Here is an 18,267-nt window from a genome sequence, read left to right on the forward strand (position 1 = left end):
CTAGATTACTAGTCAGTTAATATAGCCGCTTTGCTACTGCTCCAGGGCTAACTCTCTTCTCATTCTTTGAAATGTTGATTTTTCTGGGAAGGACTGGGTTCCTTTCGACATTTCACCACTTTGTGGTAAAAATATATATATTTTTAAATGGGGTGGAAGTTGGATGATGTCGGCCTGCAAAGTGGTGCAGGGAACAATTCCTGTTTCGGAATAGATAATTACTGGTGTCTGCCCGGCAGCCCAGGCTGCATTCAAGAAGCTCTATTGAAAAGAAACATATTTCAGAACTGCTAATTTGCATAGTGCGATCAATCACTATTTACTCAGCCCTTCAATTTTTGAATCCCGATCCACCGCCTTAACAACGCTGAAGGCCAGGAGTGACAGCTGCTCCTGACATCCAGCATTACAAAGCCATTAATGAAGGGGAATATATCAGATGATGTATTGATGTCATTAAATTACCATTTGAATAACCCTTATCAAGTCCCACTCACCCACCACTCTTGTCCTCGCTGACTTAACACTGGCTCCTAATTCCTCAGTGCCTTAGAGTTTCCCCCATCTTTTTAAATCCCTTCTTGACCCTACCCTCCCTTTCTCAGCCCCCAGAACTCTTCGTTCTTCTCACTCTGGCCTCTAATAGATTAACCCTCCCTTTGCTCCCACCATTGGCAGCAATGTCCTCAACATCAAGTCTTCACGCTCTGGAATTCCCTACCTCAAGCCCTCCCTTCCCTCTCCTGCCTCTTTGACCAAGCTTATGATCATCCATCATGAAAACTCCCTCTTTAGCTTGGCGCCATTGTTTGATTGCACTTCTAAATTAAAGGTGCTACATGAATGAAAGTTGCTGTTGTCCAAATATGGGCAAACACATTCCGCATCCACCATCGCCGCCAGAGGTAAAATCCATACGCAATGGCAAAGGCCAGTGAGCAGTGGCACAGGTTCTCTATGTATTTCCCACTTGCCCATTCCCCAAAATGGGCAGGGGAGAGAGGAAAATCAGGACCAAATTGCCTACTCACTAAAATTACCCCTTGGGACAATAACACATGAATACTTCTGCCTAAAATCCATCTCCTTATTATAAGCAAAGGAGTTTATTTTAATCATCCTGAAGTCGTCACTAATATTTTCTTAAATTTGTTTTTAGGACCTGGGTGGGCTGGCAAAACCCTTTTGCTTAAATGTCCAAGCAAAGTTACCCCTAAAAAAGATGATGCCTTCACCATGAGAACAGGAGGAAGAGGAGTGCCTTGTTCAAAGTCCCCGTGGTGGATGATTGGCAATTAATAGCCCTGAGGTTACCCAAGGAGTTCCCATTGGCAATTAACGCCCGTGGAGTTCCAGCTACAAACAGCTTGGACACGACAGAGAAAAAAAATCATAAGCCAAAACACTGCAAATACCTGAAACAAAACTGGAAACCACTGGAGGTATTCAGCAGGTCAGCCAGCGGTCGTCAAGAAAACACAAGACGTTTGACTTTCTGATATAAACCCTTTCCTCAGAACTGAAAACTGCTATATATTTAAAAAGGGACAGAACAAGACGTGGTGAAGAGGGGCAATGGGGGGTGAGGAGGGGACATGGTGGAGGTGGGAAACTAACACAAAGACACACGGAATCCACACACAAAGCCCAGGAAAAGACATAAAATGACTTTTGGGCCGCCATGGTCAGGGCCAACCAAGACACCCGGTTGTGGTGGGACCCACCGCTGGCGATGCAGTGGCCCAGCCAGAAGCCCACTGACTTTCGGCGGGACCGGATGATCCCAGCGGTGGACACGGCCGTAAAATCCTGCCCGTGGTTAGTGGGCCGAAATGATATGCCTACCAGAGACAAAAGGATGAATAATGAGAGAAATAAAAGGCATACAAGAGGCGGAACATGAGAGGTGTCAAAGAGGAAGAATGGTGGGAGAAAAGAACTAGGTTGACAACATGGGTGCAGACTATCTTGCTGGCATAATGTTCCGAGGGGAAGGGAGAAGGGATGGCAAGAGGGGTCCTCAATCCTTTAATGAACCTACTCCCCTCCCCATCTCCAAAAACATCAGTGCTCATTGTCATCACCTATAATTGAACAGAACGTGGGAATATTCTTAAGGGCTGAAGCTGTTCAAGTAAATATTAAGGCTAGATGCCTGCAAAATGTCTAGTTGAAAGTTGAGGTGCTGATCCTTGCACTTGCAATGAAATTCATAGGAACAAGGAACCCTTGGTGAATACTTTTTTCCCATATGTAAGCTCACAAGAATAATGGAATTTTGAGAACTTGTGCAAGGATTAGCTAATTGGGTGGCTTTCAAGTGAAAATTAATTAGGAACGATTTGCAACTTGTGAGAGCTACCAAGAAATACCAACAAAAACTGAAAATAAAGAACCTTCATTATTGTTAGTTAAAAAGTATTTATATAGTGTCTTTCACAATCACAGGATATCCCAACACACTTTATGGCAAATAAAGGACTTTTGAAGTGTAGTCACTGTTGTAAACTAGGAAATGCAGCAGCCAATTTGTGCACTGCAAACTCTACAAACAGCAATGTAATAATGACCAGATCATTTGTTTTTGTGATGTTGATTGGATAAATATTGACAAGACACTGGGGGCATTTCCTCTTCTTCAATACAGTGCCACAGCATCTTTTACATTCATCTGAAAGGGCAGGCGGGGCCATGGTTTAACATTTCATCTGAGACAGCACTGTGCCTCCAACAGTGCAGCACTCGCTCAGTGCTCTGAGGAAGTGTCAGCTTTGATTGTTGTGTTCAACTGGGACTTGAACCCAGAGCCGTCTGACTCAGAGGTGAGAAAGTTAGCAGCTGAGCTACAGTTGACAGTGTCAGAACACATGTCTTGAACTCACACTGCTTTGCCCTGAGTGCAGGAATTGTCCCACCAATACCCAGCTGAGGTAAATGTACAACTCCCAACAGGAGTATCTGTTATACCATTTTTGTTGTACCTGGCAGATGGTGGCTGACACAGCTTTCCCAGCAACTCCTGCTTTACTGAGTCACCTTCCTACTTTGCAATTTTCTCTCTAACTGCCTTGGCCTCCCTTTACACTTAGCACAAAACCACTTCCTTAATTCAGCCCTAATCAATAGATGCACATGGAAAGATGACAGGCCAGCATGAGAGATGGGAGAATTGCTGCTGTGGGCCACTACAAGTACTCTCCTGAGATTTGTGGCTGAGGCACATTGTTGGGACAGATAAAGGGGAGCTTTATCCTGCAGGCTGGCTGAACATGATGCCCTTACTTGGTGTCCAAGATGAGAACAGATGTGTTCCCCAGCACCAACCTGTCATATTTCTACCTCACCTGGGAGTTAGGGTGTTTTGGAGTAGATAAACAGTATATGAAGTTGCACTGTTAATTGGATGGGGCTGACAGTGTTTTCTCATCATTTTTATACGTCGGTATAAAAATGAAAACATACATTACATGTGCAGGACCTTCAAAGCCAAGCACATCAGTCATTCCCTCAGTATAATCTGCTTCCAAAGCACAGCAAAAAGATTCTGACTCACAACATCATTCATTCCTCCCTGATTAATGAATTTTCAAGCCCTAATTTCAGCTGAAAACGATGGCAGGTAACTTTAAGGAGAAAATATAGAATCCAAGCAATCTGTTACTCACTTTCAAGATAAAATTGTCCTCAGCCTGCAGTTTTAGGTCCAGGATAGACTGCTTTACACGGCCTTCAAACTGAAGGTCTCTCTTCCTGGGAACATCCAACGCTGGGAAGAGATCACTAATCAGGCCCATGAAAATCGGCATGTCATCAGTTACGATCTTTGGAATGTTGAAGTCTCGAAGCGCTCGCATTAGGACTTGGTCCTCAGGGCGACCTGGGTCACCCCTCTTCAGTGAACCAGCTACAACCAGGACAGATTTGATTGCGCGAAGACCCCAGTCATAGTGATCCTGGCAAAGGACAGTTACTGAGCTAAACAAAGCACGCTTTGGTAAAAATATTCATAGGTTTCCAAATGCACATGTAAGTGGTAAGTATTGTCCTGCTGGATAGCAAGTTCTGCAACAGATTGGTTGTAAATAGCAATAGCATTACGTGGGGCGGTGACAAGCTTCCAATCTGATCCAGAGGTTCTTTTGAAACAGTTCAATCAATTGAAAGTTCTCAGGGACATTTCTGGCTGCAACAATTCTATGGTTTTATAAGGCCAGACAATTTAAAAACATCACAAAATAGATACTGAAGGGATGGTAGCAGGCTTGTACATGGGTAACTGTTGCATTTATATGAAATATCTTTGTCCATTGTTTCGGCAAAGAGATTCAACAATTTATTTGAAGCCTTCATTTTAAATGGGTTAATGACTTATTAAGACATCAGATAAACAAAATCCATGTTAATTAATTAATGGATTTGCTGCTGAAATCACACAATTTCACCCCAGTAGCCTACCATGATTGTGGTGAAGCATTTATAGGCTTTCAATTTGTACAATCCTTGCCTCAATGCATGGGAATTCTTTCTACGCAGTAATATCATTACACTTAACACTAAGCTTGGCTTCAGAATTGTTGATTTCATCAATAAAGTTTTACATTTGCTTTCAGGATTTTTTTTAAGTGGTATTACTTTCAGTGAAACTAAAATCAATAAAGATAAATGAATAAGCATGTTCACTGATTTCTCAGCTGTATGGGTGAGTGGGTGGGACCACGGGCGGGGCAATCAATATCTGGTTTCATTAGTGTAAGCCTTTTGGTGGTCCTGCACCTTATTTTTTCGAGTGAGGACTCGGTGACATTCTTGCTATTAAAACAGGATTGAGGATTATGTGGTCAGGCTAAACACTCATTTATACAACTGGCACAAACTCCCATTTGCTACAAAGGAATGTCTAAGGTGATTCAATGAGAATGGATACTTATACGCTTGCTTTAAAGAATTCATTGATTTTTTTTTTAAAAGAAATCATTTTGACGTGAAAATTCTTGTCATTATGAGGGATTTAGTCCTACTGTGCAGCGTAAGTAAAGATGATCCTGACTCCTTCAAACCAATTAACTGCAACATTTATATGGCAGCAATGTTCTAATGACTGAGTTGTGTGCAATGTCAAGACATGTGCCTGGACCTGAAGATTAATATGCATACTTTAATTATGCTTACATAAAGATAACGCTTCTAACAACAAATGTTCCTATTAAGAAGCTCCTATGGGCTCAATAATTTATACTGCCCTGAAATAAACTTTTAAAAATGTATTAAATAATTATTTGATGCCCAGTTTTAATCTAGAGCTTATATTATCCATCTGCTTTATGTGCCAAATCTTGAAAGCTTTCTGCAGTAACTGGGGGGGTGAGTGAAATTGCATCCAAACAAACAAAGCCCATGGAAAATGAAATATAGGTTTCTAGAGAGATGATAAACAGTACAGATCCCCAAACATCAAAGGAATTCAGCTGTTTACTGTGGCTCAGCGGGGTGTATATTACATATTGTCTTATTATTTAGCTGCATACTAGTGGGGCAACTCCAATTTGTCCTCTCTACATGAGTCCTACCCACCACGGCACTACTGTGACCATGTGGGGAATAGTGAAATCCTGCTAGGGTGATTTCATTCATTATGTTGTGTTTACCAATGAGATATTAGATAAATGTTCTGAAAATGTATCGTCCTAGCCCCAGTGAGCGCGTTCAAGCCACACTTCACATTCTATCAGCTAAGGACAGGCCAATGAAGCACATTGTAAATATTCCCAAATCCCTTCAAAGTGAAAAAATATCATTCATTTTATGACATGATTCTTTGAACACCAGAAAACAACCAAAGAGTTTCCTGTTGTATAATTCTGCCCGATGCATTTCATCTCACCTGTTTTGAAAGTAGTTCTTTACAAAGCTGGTACAGGGTGATGAACTTCCTGGCTAATAACCTTGCTTCAATGAACCCTTCTGCGACCAACATGATTTCACAGATCAACTCAAAGTCTGGCACCACCATAGCACAGGGTCTGGAAAACAGTCAGTAGACGTAATCACCCTCTCCTCATCAAAACACAGAGGAGATATAAACTCTATATCAATTAGAATATTTCAAGTTGCTGACAAATTGAGGAGGTAGCAAACCTTTGATGCTTCAAAACGGTGTGAGTTTAAGATGGTTCTGTATTTCTTACGTCAAGTTTAAAGCATCTTTAGCACTCCAGTTTCCTTTGCCCTTGCTCCCCGCCTCATACTTTCAAAGCCCAGTTCTTATTCTCGCTAACTCATGAAATGGTAGTGTAGTGGTAATGTTCCTGGACTAGTAATCCAAAGGCCCAGCTCTGGAGACACATGTTCAAATCCCACCACATGGCAAAACTTAAAATTCAATAATTAATTAAGCTGGAATAAAAAGCTAGCCATGAAACCCCTGGATGGTCATAAAAACCCATTTGGTTCACTAATAATCTTCAAGGAAGGAGATCTGCCATCCTTACCTGGTCTGGCCTATATGTGACTCCAGACCAACAGCAATGTGGTTGACTCTGAAATGGCTAAGCAAACAACTCAGTTATAGCAAAACTGTGAGCGCTGTGGGTGCATCTACACCACATGGACTCCAGTGCTTCAAGAAGATGGCTCACCACCATCTTCCCAAGGGCAATTAAGGATGGACATCAAATGCTGGTCTTGCCAATAGCATCCACATCCCAGGAGTGAATAAAGAAAGTTACAAATATACAAGAACTTGAAGTTTGAAGATTTTTGTGTATTACTTTGAAATCCCTGAAACTTGATGTGACATCATTGCTGTCTTGAGAGAAATCTTTGTCCATTCAGAGTGATGTTCAACATGAGCCTGGGATGATAAGCTCCTGGAGGAGTTTGAACATTGCAGTCTTCACACGGGGTCATTTGCATGATGACTGTACTGTCTAAACTCTTCAGAAACCTGGCCCTATTGAAAAATAGCTACTTGTAATGATCTAAGGCCACATTTTATGCATTTGAGTGGTGATTAGTTTCTATTAGGAAAAGCCAATTATAAATCTCCTTAAAGAGAATTTTTAAAGTTAGCATCACATTACAAATTGTGGGTGAATATAACGTTGGTCATTTCTACAAATATTTCCAAATCCCAAATGGACATGAAGAGGGCAACACATGAGGTGATCCTAGCCTCAATTACATTAGAATTTCCATTGAGAGGGTGGGTACTTGCCCACGGAGAATCTGAAAGAGAGTCAGACTGAGCTGTTCTAATGCTTCTTGGAGCATTTTGTCAGCAACGTGCTCGGGAATGAATTTCCTTATTTAAGAATGGCATCATCCAGAAAAAAATTAGCTTCCGTGCCTCTGAGCCAGAAGCTCCGGGTCAAGTCCCACTCCAGGACTTGATGGCCAAGGAAAACATGTTCATAACACGGACAATCCAACACACGCCAATGGCAGGCAGTAAGAGCAGGAGAGATTCCTGGTCAGCCAATGTGATCAAAAGAAAATTGGAGCCTCTACCATCACCATCCATAGCTCCAGAGTACAACTTGCATGTAAAGCTTCATGTTGCCACAGCAACTCGGACTCCCTGAAGGCCCAGTTGGCTGGACAGCTGGTGTGGATCAGATTGGTGCTAAGAGCATGGGGTTCAATCCCCGTTCCGGCTGGGGTGGATTTGGGGCCCGCCTCCTTGCCCTACACGTGGTAGAGGCCTCAGCGCTGTGGGTCAGACCTGCCTTCGAACCGGGAACTGAAGAAGAAAGGGAATTGGCGTATTTAGTCCATGTGGTCCGCTTCTTGCTGTAAACCTCTTTAATTACTTTAAAGTGCCTTTTACCACAGGCTCTGTGTATCCACAGTATAGTCAATGGATTTGTGCCACACTCAATGCCACACTGCATCAGAAAACCTGGGACAATTCCCGGTTTGCTTAATGATCCCTATCCAATGGTAATGGGCCTGGCACACTTCGTGACCCTGCTGGGAACTGCTGAACATGTGCACTCACCTGAACAAGGCTTTCAGGTTCTCAGGTAGTTCCGTCCGCCCTGCATAGCCAGGGTTCATTGTGATAAAGATCCCGACGGACAAAGTCAGGTTGATCTCTTCGCCCATGAAGTTAAAGCGTTTCTTTTTGTCTCGGATTGCATCCTGAATGGATTTCACCTACGGGAACATTAATGGCAGTGATGTGTCAAATCTTTCAAACTTACGAGAGCATTGTTATAAGTTGTATATCTCAGATCCATGACGCTGGTTTTCTATGTTTGCAGGAACTTTATTTACAGTGCTTAATACAATGCTTTAAAATGTCCACTCCGTGCTTATAGCTCAGCCTCCCAGCTCTTTCTACAGCTTTGTTTACTTGCCCCTGAGTCCACACCCAGGCCTAACCAATCAAGTACAGTGAGCATTGATAGTAAACAGACTCACATAATCAAACACAGAACAACTGAACCATTGACCAGCACAAGCATGTTCATAAAACAGTAGCAGCTCTACATCGTAGCTTGTTGTGGGTTCAACAATGATGAGCAGCCAACATTTTGGGGGGGGGGGTGTAATGATGTAGGAAATGTACTGTGACAATAACCACATGTCAAAGAAATGGCTCTTATACCTCCTGTCACTTCCAATGGTAACAATCCAGAAAGTGCAGCAATTGAGATCAGACATATGAAAAGAGAAAAGTCTTGAATTTAAGCATTGCCTTAGCATATCTCTCCGAGATACCTCAAAGCACCTTATGTAGCATGAATTACTTTGAAATGCAATAGCTGTTCTTACTGTTTATTGAGTGTAATGTGGGTGCTATACGGAGATTTTCCAGTCAAGTTACACACAATAAACTGCAGAGACAAATAACAACTCAGGGCGGAATTGTCAGTGGCTGCCAGCCTCGGGCATGTTCAGTGGTGTGAGCAGACAATATGGTGAGACGGCCAAAAATCGGTATCACAACATCATGAAACCAGTTTGCGGCTGTTCACGCAGCCTGTCGAGAGCAGGCCATGTTTCCCGCCATTGGACATCGGGAACCTCATTGTAACACATCAGCAAATCATTATAAGGCCAGCCCACTGGACTCGGTCCCCCACCGCTGGATCATCCACCCACACTGGCCTGATTGCACGCCAACGTGTTTCACAACAGAACATAAAAAGCATTTACTGGGCAGGCTGCGCTTTGAGGGGAACTTGGAGGTGAGTGCACAGTAATGTTGTAGAGCGCTCACAAGAGATGCCTGTTGGACTTCAAGGTTGGGGCGGCAAAAGCTGCCCTACAATTGAGGCGGCTTTGGGGGTGGGGGGAGCAAAGGCTGCTCTGAGGTTGAGACAAATTTGGAGGGGGGAGCAAAGGCTGCCCTGAGGTTGAGACAAATTTGGAGGGGGGAGCAAAGGCTGCCCTGTGGTTGATGCAACTTGGTTGCGGGGGGGGGCGCAATCACACATTGGGGACAATTTATATAAAGTGTCAATTTTCCTGCAGCTGAGAAAGTTCAGGCACAGCCACATTGATATGCCCCTACTTATCTGCCCAATCAAGCACCGCAGGGGCATAGTGCTCCTGAGCTTTTCACCCCTCAGGCACAGACTGCAAACTAATGAGTGTTTTAGTGGACTTCAGAACAGTGGATAACTGGGCACGTTGTACAGTCTCCTTGCTAAAGTTGGCCATGGGGCAGTCACTGGTGGAGGAGCTCACAGCCCCTTGGCAATGTCATCATTCCAGTTTGGGCCAGTCTCCTCCATGGTTCAAGCTAACAGTGCAGCCTTGCAGTGCGGGTTAGGAGAATGCCTGTGTCTGAGCTGAGAGCACCACATGCAGTGCAATGAGCATAGCTGTCGCCAGTGAGGCAGAGGAAGGTGGGGTTTCAGGCAGCCATGCAGCGCACTAATCTCTGGTCATCCAAGTGGTGGGCAGCACTCTCCACGATGCATTAGGGAGCCTTCAGGCTTAACCAGGACATGTTCTTAGTGCACCCATGTTAAGCCGCGTGTCTCTCTCTTTCATCCTGCAGGAGGTGTACATCATGGAGCTTGGTGAATTAGCTGTACGCCTGATGGCCTACAGAGAGTGAAGATGACAGAAAAGAGAGCGAGGGCGGAACAGCAACCTCTGGAAGAAGGCTGGGGCTCCTGCACAAGGAGCCACAGTGAGCCATCGCTGGTCAGCACCTAGCTAGACCCAGAGACTATGAACACCGCCTTTAATTCTGCAGATGACCGAGAACCAGTGTCGCTGAAGACTGAATGTCTAGGGAACTGGTCAGTCACATCTGCTGCCCACTGCAAGGTTTGGCCCCATGGGAACATGGAGGGCATCCACTGCCGGTGGCTGTGAAAGTGACCACGGCGCTTAATTTCTACACAAGTGGTTCCTTTCAGGGCTCCACAGGTGGCCTCTGTGGAATCTCACAAGCCTCAACCCACAAATACATCCATGAGATCTTGGATGCCATCTTTGCAAGGGCACACAACTTATTGCAATTCGCCTGGGACCAGGAGAGCCAGGATGGAAGATCAATTGGGTTTGCCCAGGTCTCGGGCTTCCCACAGGTGCAGTAGCCATCGGCTGCACACACAAGGTGCTCAGATCTCTGGTGCAACATGTGGTCAACTATGTCAACCGCAAGGGATTCCATTCGCTGCAGGTGCAGCCACAAATGCATCCTGCAGGTCTTCGCAAGGTTTCCAGGGAGTGTGCACGACCTCTACATTCTCAGTCGGTCACAGAACCATGACATCTACCAGGGTCCACAGAGGCTGCAGTGATGACTCCTCGGGGACAAGGGCTACCCACAGAGGATGTGGCCGATGACACCCGTATGGCGGCCTCAGACTGCAGCAGAGCGAAGGTATAATGAGGATCGTGCTGCAACTCGCAACTTGAAGGAGGCAACCATCAGGATGCTGAAAATGAGGTTCCGGTGCCTGGACCAGTCTGTTGGCGCCCTGCAAAACAGTCCAGAGAGCATCACGTATCATCATCATCTACTGCACACTTTACAACCTGGCACTGCAACGGGGAGAGGAGCTGGCTGAGGAGGAGATACAGGAGCTGGAGGTCTCCTCCAATGGAGGACAACATCAACGGGGATGAGCATGAGGAAGTTCTCCAAGGTGATGATGATGGCGATGCACGGGCCAGGAGAGGCAGGCGCGCTCGGGAGGCCTTCATAGCCGCTAGATTTGTGGAGGATGATGCAATGTAGGGAAACATAGCAGCCAATCAGCACACAGCAAGGTCCAACAATCTGCAATGAGATGACCTTATTTACCCCTCAAGCAAGATTTTTAATGATGATGCAAGGTCCAATCCTCAAGATGCCTCAAATATTGACCGCAATTCATCAAACTGTGAACGTGCGGTGATGCGAAGAGGTTTTACCAGTACTTATTGCACTTAGAGAGTGTCGTTAAGGATATAAGTGGTGGAGGGTTGTGATCAAGGATGAGTACAACGGTAATTCTGGAACCCAGAAGACAGTGAACTAAAGTGATGGTTCTTGCAATTCGGAGACACCATAAGATCCTCACATTTGCATCTATAAACGTTTGACTCCAGTCTGGCTTATGGCAGCGCGCATACCCTCTGTGAAAATGTGCCTGTCATGGAGACGCAGTAGAGGCCTTAATAGTCAGAGGAGAATGATGACAATGTGCAGTGAGGACACTCTGCAGATCTTCACAAAGCCTCTGAGAATGTCTGACTCCTGTCTGGCCAAGGGCAGTTCGCTTGCACTCTGTGATCAGGGCCTTATCAAAGAGACGCAGCCATGAAACTTTAAAAGCACCTGATCCTTTGTCCGCCTTTAGCTCCCTTCAGGAGCACAGTGTCACTGGTCACAGATGCTGAAGAGATGGGGGCCAGCCCCACCTTAAAGATGCTGAGAGCACACAGAGAGAATGACGAAACTCTGTGACACCTGCCCACGACATTCTAGCAGCAATGACCAGCACTGTCGAGGTGCAGGTATCAGTAATGTGTTCAGGGAGTGTGAGGCTGGACCATCACTTTGGTCTGAAGGCTGCACAAAACACAGGGAAGAGGCCCTGGACTGAGAAACCTGCCTTTATCTTGTGCAGAAAGGTTTCACATCTGAGTGACACAAACATTGCTCATCAGAACAAGGAGCCATAGGCAGGGGGCGGCTCTTGGGAGTTTATTGACAATAGTGAACATTATGTACAAGTCATTAACACCCGTGCCCAGGCTGTGCAACTACATCTTCTTAAACTTCCTACCCTGCTGCTGCGTCTTGGTGCTCCTTGGACATCCACAGCAGAGGTGGAGGCAGCCTGCTGACGGCTACACCCTATCTGTCACCTTGGCAGGCATCCTCTGGAGGGCTGAGACCTGGAGGGCCCCAGCCTACTTTTGGGATGCTGCTGTGTGGCAGTGGCACCCTCCTTGGCCTGCGGAGCTGGAACTGCTGAGGTCACAGGAAGAGGAGATTCGGATGGGCCGGACACTCCCGGAGTCACCTGGATGGATGGCCCGGGGTGGGGGTGGGGGGGGTGGGGGGTTGGATACACCTGCTGATCCTCCTCCCTATGGGTGCCCAAGGGCCCCTGGCTGACTCCTTGAGCATCTCTCTCCCGTACACAGTCTTGGAGGCCAACTAGGGCGTCAGCAATGGAGTGGGGTCCGAGCAGCAGTGCAGGGAAATGTCCTGGACCAAGGTATATGGGGGCCACCATCCTACCAGTGTTGACCTCGGTGCATTGGCATGCCGGCGCTATCACCTCAGCCTGAAGGCAACGGACTCCTCCATTGTGCCTTGCAATCTGAGGAGTGCAGCGGACATCCCTTCCTGATGTTCCCGAGCTTGCCTTTGCAGCTCCAGCAACTGTGACATGACCTAGTCCAGAGGCTCATCATCTGACTCGGACTCTGCAAATTTCTGGCCTCCAGCAGCCCTCTGAGTGCCGGGGACCTGGGAAGTCCCTGCCTCCACCTGCTGTGGATCAGACAGTGCGATGTACTCACCAGATTGTGATCCCGAGGCTACTGTAAAGCTCGGTCCCATCGAGGTGTGTGTCTCTGCGCTGGTGGAGGGTGTGGGTGAGGCTGTGACGGAACAAGGAGGCTGCCTCCAGATTCCTCTTCAGAGGTTTCTTCGGGGTTTGATTGGAGGCTCTGGGTCGTGGACTCTGTCGGCTGTTTCCCAGATGTGCCTGTGAAAGCAAGGGGAGAGTGGGGGGAGAGGACCTAAGCCATGGGGATGGTCGGTACCTTACAAGTGTGTTATTTTTTAATTCACTTAGAAACTGGATCAACCCTTTACACTGAAGGGAGATGGTTGCAGTCTCAGGCAGCAGGCCCGAGTATCTCTCCCCAAGTGATCAGAGAGGGGGATTTTCCAGGCTTATAAGGCAGACAAACGCCAGAGATGCAACCATTGTGGAGATAACGTCTGCCCACCCAAGAAAACAATCTGCCTTCCCGCTGGCCTTACAAAGTGCGATGGAGATGGAAGACGAAAGTGGACACAATACTCCATTAAATTTCATGCTCCCCAGGTTTTCAGGCCCATTTTTTTTGTCGTCATGTTTTGAGATTGGTCAGAACACCGGACACACTCCTGTTCCTCTTCACACTGTCCCGTTAGGATCTTAGATACCTATCCCAGCCAGAGGGGCAAGCAAATGCCATAAAGTTCTGATGTGAAGTTCTAACATGCGCACCTTTTAATCCAGAGGCAAGGACATTACCAAGTGAGATGGTGGTGAAGAACAAGAAGAATTGGTGGACAAGCGGGAAGATTGTGTTTTTTTTGGAGAAGTTTGTTCTCAGAATGTGGGCATCTCTGGCAAGTCTGCATTCGTTGTCAAGATCTAACTGCCCAGAGAAGGTGGTGGAGAGGCCTTGACCTTGGACTCCGTCAGTCATTGTGGTGAATGGGACTTCAGCAACTGGGTGAGGTCGGGAATTCCAGGATATTGAGTCAGCGATGATGAAAATGATGGTGGATACATGTCCGAGTCAAGATGATGAGCAGCACACTGTGGGGCTGGTTGTACAAGGCAGCTGGTTGCCCGAGGACAATCAGAAATTAAACAGCTATTGGGTCAGCTCCAACCTATAATTGTCAGCGCCAAGAGGTTACAAGCAGAAAAAGCTGCTTAAGCCGCGTTTCTGTCAAACATATCCACTGGTGGATGGATCCCCCTGGTGGCAGATTTAAATAGAGCCTCATTTGAACTCTGCAAACAGCAGAACACAGTTCGAAGACACACTGTACCTGCTGCTAGAACCTGCAAGATGAACATTCAATAGTTCCGCAGTCTGGGATTCTGAGTTTTTTTTAAATGTTGCAGTTTGAGCAAACAGTACACATTTTTATTAATCCTTCACACTGTCCTGTATTACATCAAGTATTATGATACTTCCATTTCATTTAAAATAGTGCAATTTTTTTTTTATTCTTTCATGGGATGCAGGCGTCGCTGGCAAGGCCAGCGTTTGTTGCCCATCCTTAATTGCCATTAAGAAAGTGGTGGTGAGCCACCTTCTTGAACCTCTGCTGTCCACCTGGTATAGGTACACCCACAGTGATGTTGGGGTGGGGGGTGGGGGTTGGGGTGGCGGTGAGGGAGTTCCAGGATATTGATCCAGCAACATTGAAGGAATGATATAGTTCCAAGTCAGGATTGTGTGTGGCTTGGAGGGGAACTTGCAGGTGGTGGTGTTCCCATGGATCTGCTGCCCTTGTCCATCTGGGTGGTAGAGGTTGAGGGTTTAGAAGTCGCTGCCAAAGGAGCCTTGGTGTGTTGGTGTAATGCATCTTGTAAATAGTACACACTGCTGCCACTGTACGCCAATGTTGGAGGGAGTAAATGTTTAAGGTGCTAGATGCGGTGTCAATCAAGCAGGCTGCTTTGTCTTGGATAATGTCGAACTTGAGTGTCTTTGGAGCTGCACTCATTCAAGTAAGTCCATATGCAGCAAGTCCTGGACAACAGTCAAGCATGGGCTGATAAGTAGCAAGTAACTTATGGCATTTGTTGGCTCCTGTGGTTGGGATAGGTATCTAAGATCCTAACGGGACTGTGTGAAGAAGAACAGGAATATACCTGGTGTTCTGACCAATCTCAAAACATAGCTGGACAATTTTACACATTGCCAGCTGGATGCCAGTGTTGTAGCTGGACTGGAACAGATTGGTTAGGGGCACGGCAAGCTCTGGAGCATAAGTCTTCAGTACTATTGCCGGAATGTTGTCAGGGCCCATAGCCTTTGCAGTATCCAGTGCCTTCAGCTGTTTCTTGATATCACGTGGGGTGAATTGAATTGGCTGAAGACTGGCATCTGTGATGCTGGGGACCTCTGGAGGAGGCCGAGATGGATCACCCACTCGGCACTTCTGGCTGAAGATTGTTGCAAGTGCTTCAGCCTTATCTCTTGCACTGATGTGCTGGTCTCCCCCATCATTGAGGATGGGGATATTTGTGGAGCCTCCTCCTCCAGTGAGTTGTTTAGTTGTCCACCACATTCACAACTGGATGTGGCAGGACTGCAGAGCTTAGATCTGATCTTTTGTTGTGGAATCGCTTAGCTCTATCGCTTGCTGCTTATGCTGTTTGGCACGCAAGTAGTCCTGTGTTATAGCATCACCAGGTTGACACTTCATTATTAGGTATACCTAGTGCTGTGTTTCTGGTGCTAAGGTGGTCCATCCAGATTACTAGTCCAGTGACAATAACACTGCCTCCCACCCTCCCCCCTCACCATTAATTAACACATTAAAGAATAATTCAGAGTTTAAAATCATTAGGTATTGATTCAGTAAGCCAGCCTCCTCCAACCTGATCATCCAGAGTCACTCTGTGTCACACATGTGATAGGAGGGTCTATCATGTCAATACATCACGTGCTGCTTTTGTAACTGGGTCAGGCTGCAGTCCCTTCAGTCCATGTGATTTGCTAGGTTTTTCAGCGAAGTGGGAGTATTGTTCTTTTTCAAACTAAACTTGCCAAAAGGATACAAGGCAAGAACTGAAGGTTTAAGAATTGCATTAGTTAAGTAGTTCTCAAACCGATGATAATAGTAATCTACAGTCTTCAAGGCATTTAAACTCACCGTTTTGTCCCACAAAATTCTAGTGGTTAATTGAAAGTATGGATAATCAATGTACCAGTATGTGTGCACCATGAATGTACATTGAATGTACAATGTACCATGAACAATTATACATATATTGAAAGAAAATCACATAATCTACCTGGTTATGCCATGTTATTCATGCTGAATCAGAGGATGATCTGGTTTATCGTCTCACCACACTAATTGCTATAAGTAATCGCCTTTCTTGTAATCAATAGAGCCAGAGATACCCTAACCCCCTCACTCAACAGGGTGCATCATGCTGTCTGTATAGGGTTTTTCTTCACTTTTTAAATTCATTCACGGGATGTGGGCTTCGCTGGCTGGGCCAGCATTTTTTGCCCGTCCCTAGTTGCCCTCGAGAAGGTGGTGGTGAGCTGCCTTCTTGAACCGCTGCAGTTCCTCCGCTCTAGGAACAGGATATTTTCTCTCCTCGCTCAACAGGGTCTCACAATATCTATCCTTTCTTCTGCTCACCTCTTGAATGCATAGAAAGAACCTGCTCCAACAACCCAGCCTCAATGTTGCCATGCGTCGGCTTTTGGTGATCAGTCTGGTTTCAATTTTTTTGGTTATAATCATCGTTGCACTGAGTTTGTGTATCCGGCTGGCCGCAGGGCTAACTTGCACCTTGGCAGTACTGCGTGGTGATGTTATTGCTTTCAGTCAGCGTTGTACAAGTAAGCAGCTCACACAACACATCCAAGCACTTCCATATCACCTTATGTTCTTCAAAGTAGTGAGTTCGATACTGATCAAGGGAGGGCCTCATTTTCAACATCAAAGCAGTTTCATTCTTGAGTCAATACTATACAGTAATTCATAACGGTGACTGTAATAAATCTGCTGCAAATGTAAATCAGAAACTCTTAATGCACAGTCAGCAGTGCTGCTAGATACCACTTTGATTTATTATGCACCATTCAATTCAATGTCAAATATAGGGCCGAGAAAATCATTCCTTGACACCATTGAAAAGATAGTGCTGACAATAAACTGACAGCTCGGTCATTCTGTTATCTGTTATAGCATTGGCTCTATAAATTGGTGGGGCCACACTGCACAATCTGCAGCGATCTTACAAGTACGGCCATGAATTACAGCATGCATTCAAATCTTGACACTGTCTTGGCATCTTCCTTCTATGGCACTTGGATAAACAAAACTCTACTTCTTAATCAATGTTCCAGGAGTACCTAACATTAGGACTTAATCTTGCTGAACTTCTCCCAACTTTCCACCAGCCCAAACATTAGTGTCTTCTCATTTCATTTTTGCTCTGAGTTTTGCTCCTGTTCTCTGAAGGTCTCTCATGATCCATTCCTCCCATGTTTGCTTCTGCTTCTTATATGTTCCTAAACATCCCACCTCTTCCAACTGTTCCCTCTTACTCTCCTAGCAGAAAATGTTGAGCTCATTCCGCACTCAACAGTGTTCATTTGCACCCGCTTGCAATGATTTGTGATCCAAAGAGATTGTTCAGTCATCATTTGACATCTAATAGTGATCAAATGAAATCACTGACCTGAAAAGAAATTACACAGTGCTCAAACCACATCAATTGCGAACATTTATTTGCTTTCATAGCAGTTAAGGACTTTCAACTGACATCATTGGTGATCAAATGCCACAGAAATGAAGCTGAAACCAACATCATCAGCATCAAAGTGCGGTATTCAACTGACACCTAAAGTGATCAAGTAGCTGTAATTGCCTACTTCCAGTAATGCTGTGACTTCTCTGGAATTCTGTTTGCTGCCATCTGTGGCTACTTTCAAATGTCAACAGTGCTACTGATTTTCTCTTGCCTCATTGCTCCTTCATCCCAATTATAAACCATGCTGCTCACTCTCAGTTAACTTCCTGTTACTTAAGCACAAAAAGCACAAAGAAACCACGAGCAGGGGTATCATATTCGCAGAGCATTGCTCAATACTGCACCAGATATACTGCCAAGAGGCAGAAGGTAAGATACAATTTTCAGCCTCACAATTTTCTTTGTTTCAGTGCAACTCATTTTTTCTACAGCTCGTTAAATTTAAACCGATTATCCTCCAATTGTCATCCATCAACTCAAGGGTTCCCTCAAGGCTCTCCCATTCTGATTTACCTCAATTTCTGTCTTAATCTTCAACCCTGACGGTCCGAATGATAGCATCAGCAAGCAA

General features: G+C 45.5%; 1 protein-coding gene across 1 annotated transcript in view; it reads right to left on the reverse strand.

Annotated features, from left to right (window-relative positions):
* dnah9 (dynein, axonemal, heavy chain 9) overlaps positions 1-18,267 on the reverse strand; it is a 563,627-nt gene that overhangs the window by 396,834 nt on the left and 148,526 nt on the right. The window contains exons 29-31 of the mRNA XM_078570706.1: positions 7,997-8,154; positions 5,882-6,020; positions 3,666-3,953 (exon numbers count right to left, since the gene is read on the reverse strand). Coding sequence (XP_078426832.1) covers positions 3,666-3,953; positions 5,882-6,020; positions 7,997-8,154 — 585 coding nt within the window. The remainder of the gene's footprint in view (positions 1-3,665; positions 3,954-5,881; positions 6,021-7,996; positions 8,155-18,267) is intronic.

This window comes from Cetorhinus maximus, chromosome 24, assembly GCF_964194155.1.
Source record: "Cetorhinus maximus chromosome 24, sCetMax3.hap1.1, whole genome shotgun sequence".
Classification (NCBI taxonomy): domain Eukaryota; kingdom Metazoa; phylum Chordata; class Chondrichthyes; order Lamniformes; family Cetorhinidae; genus Cetorhinus; species Cetorhinus maximus.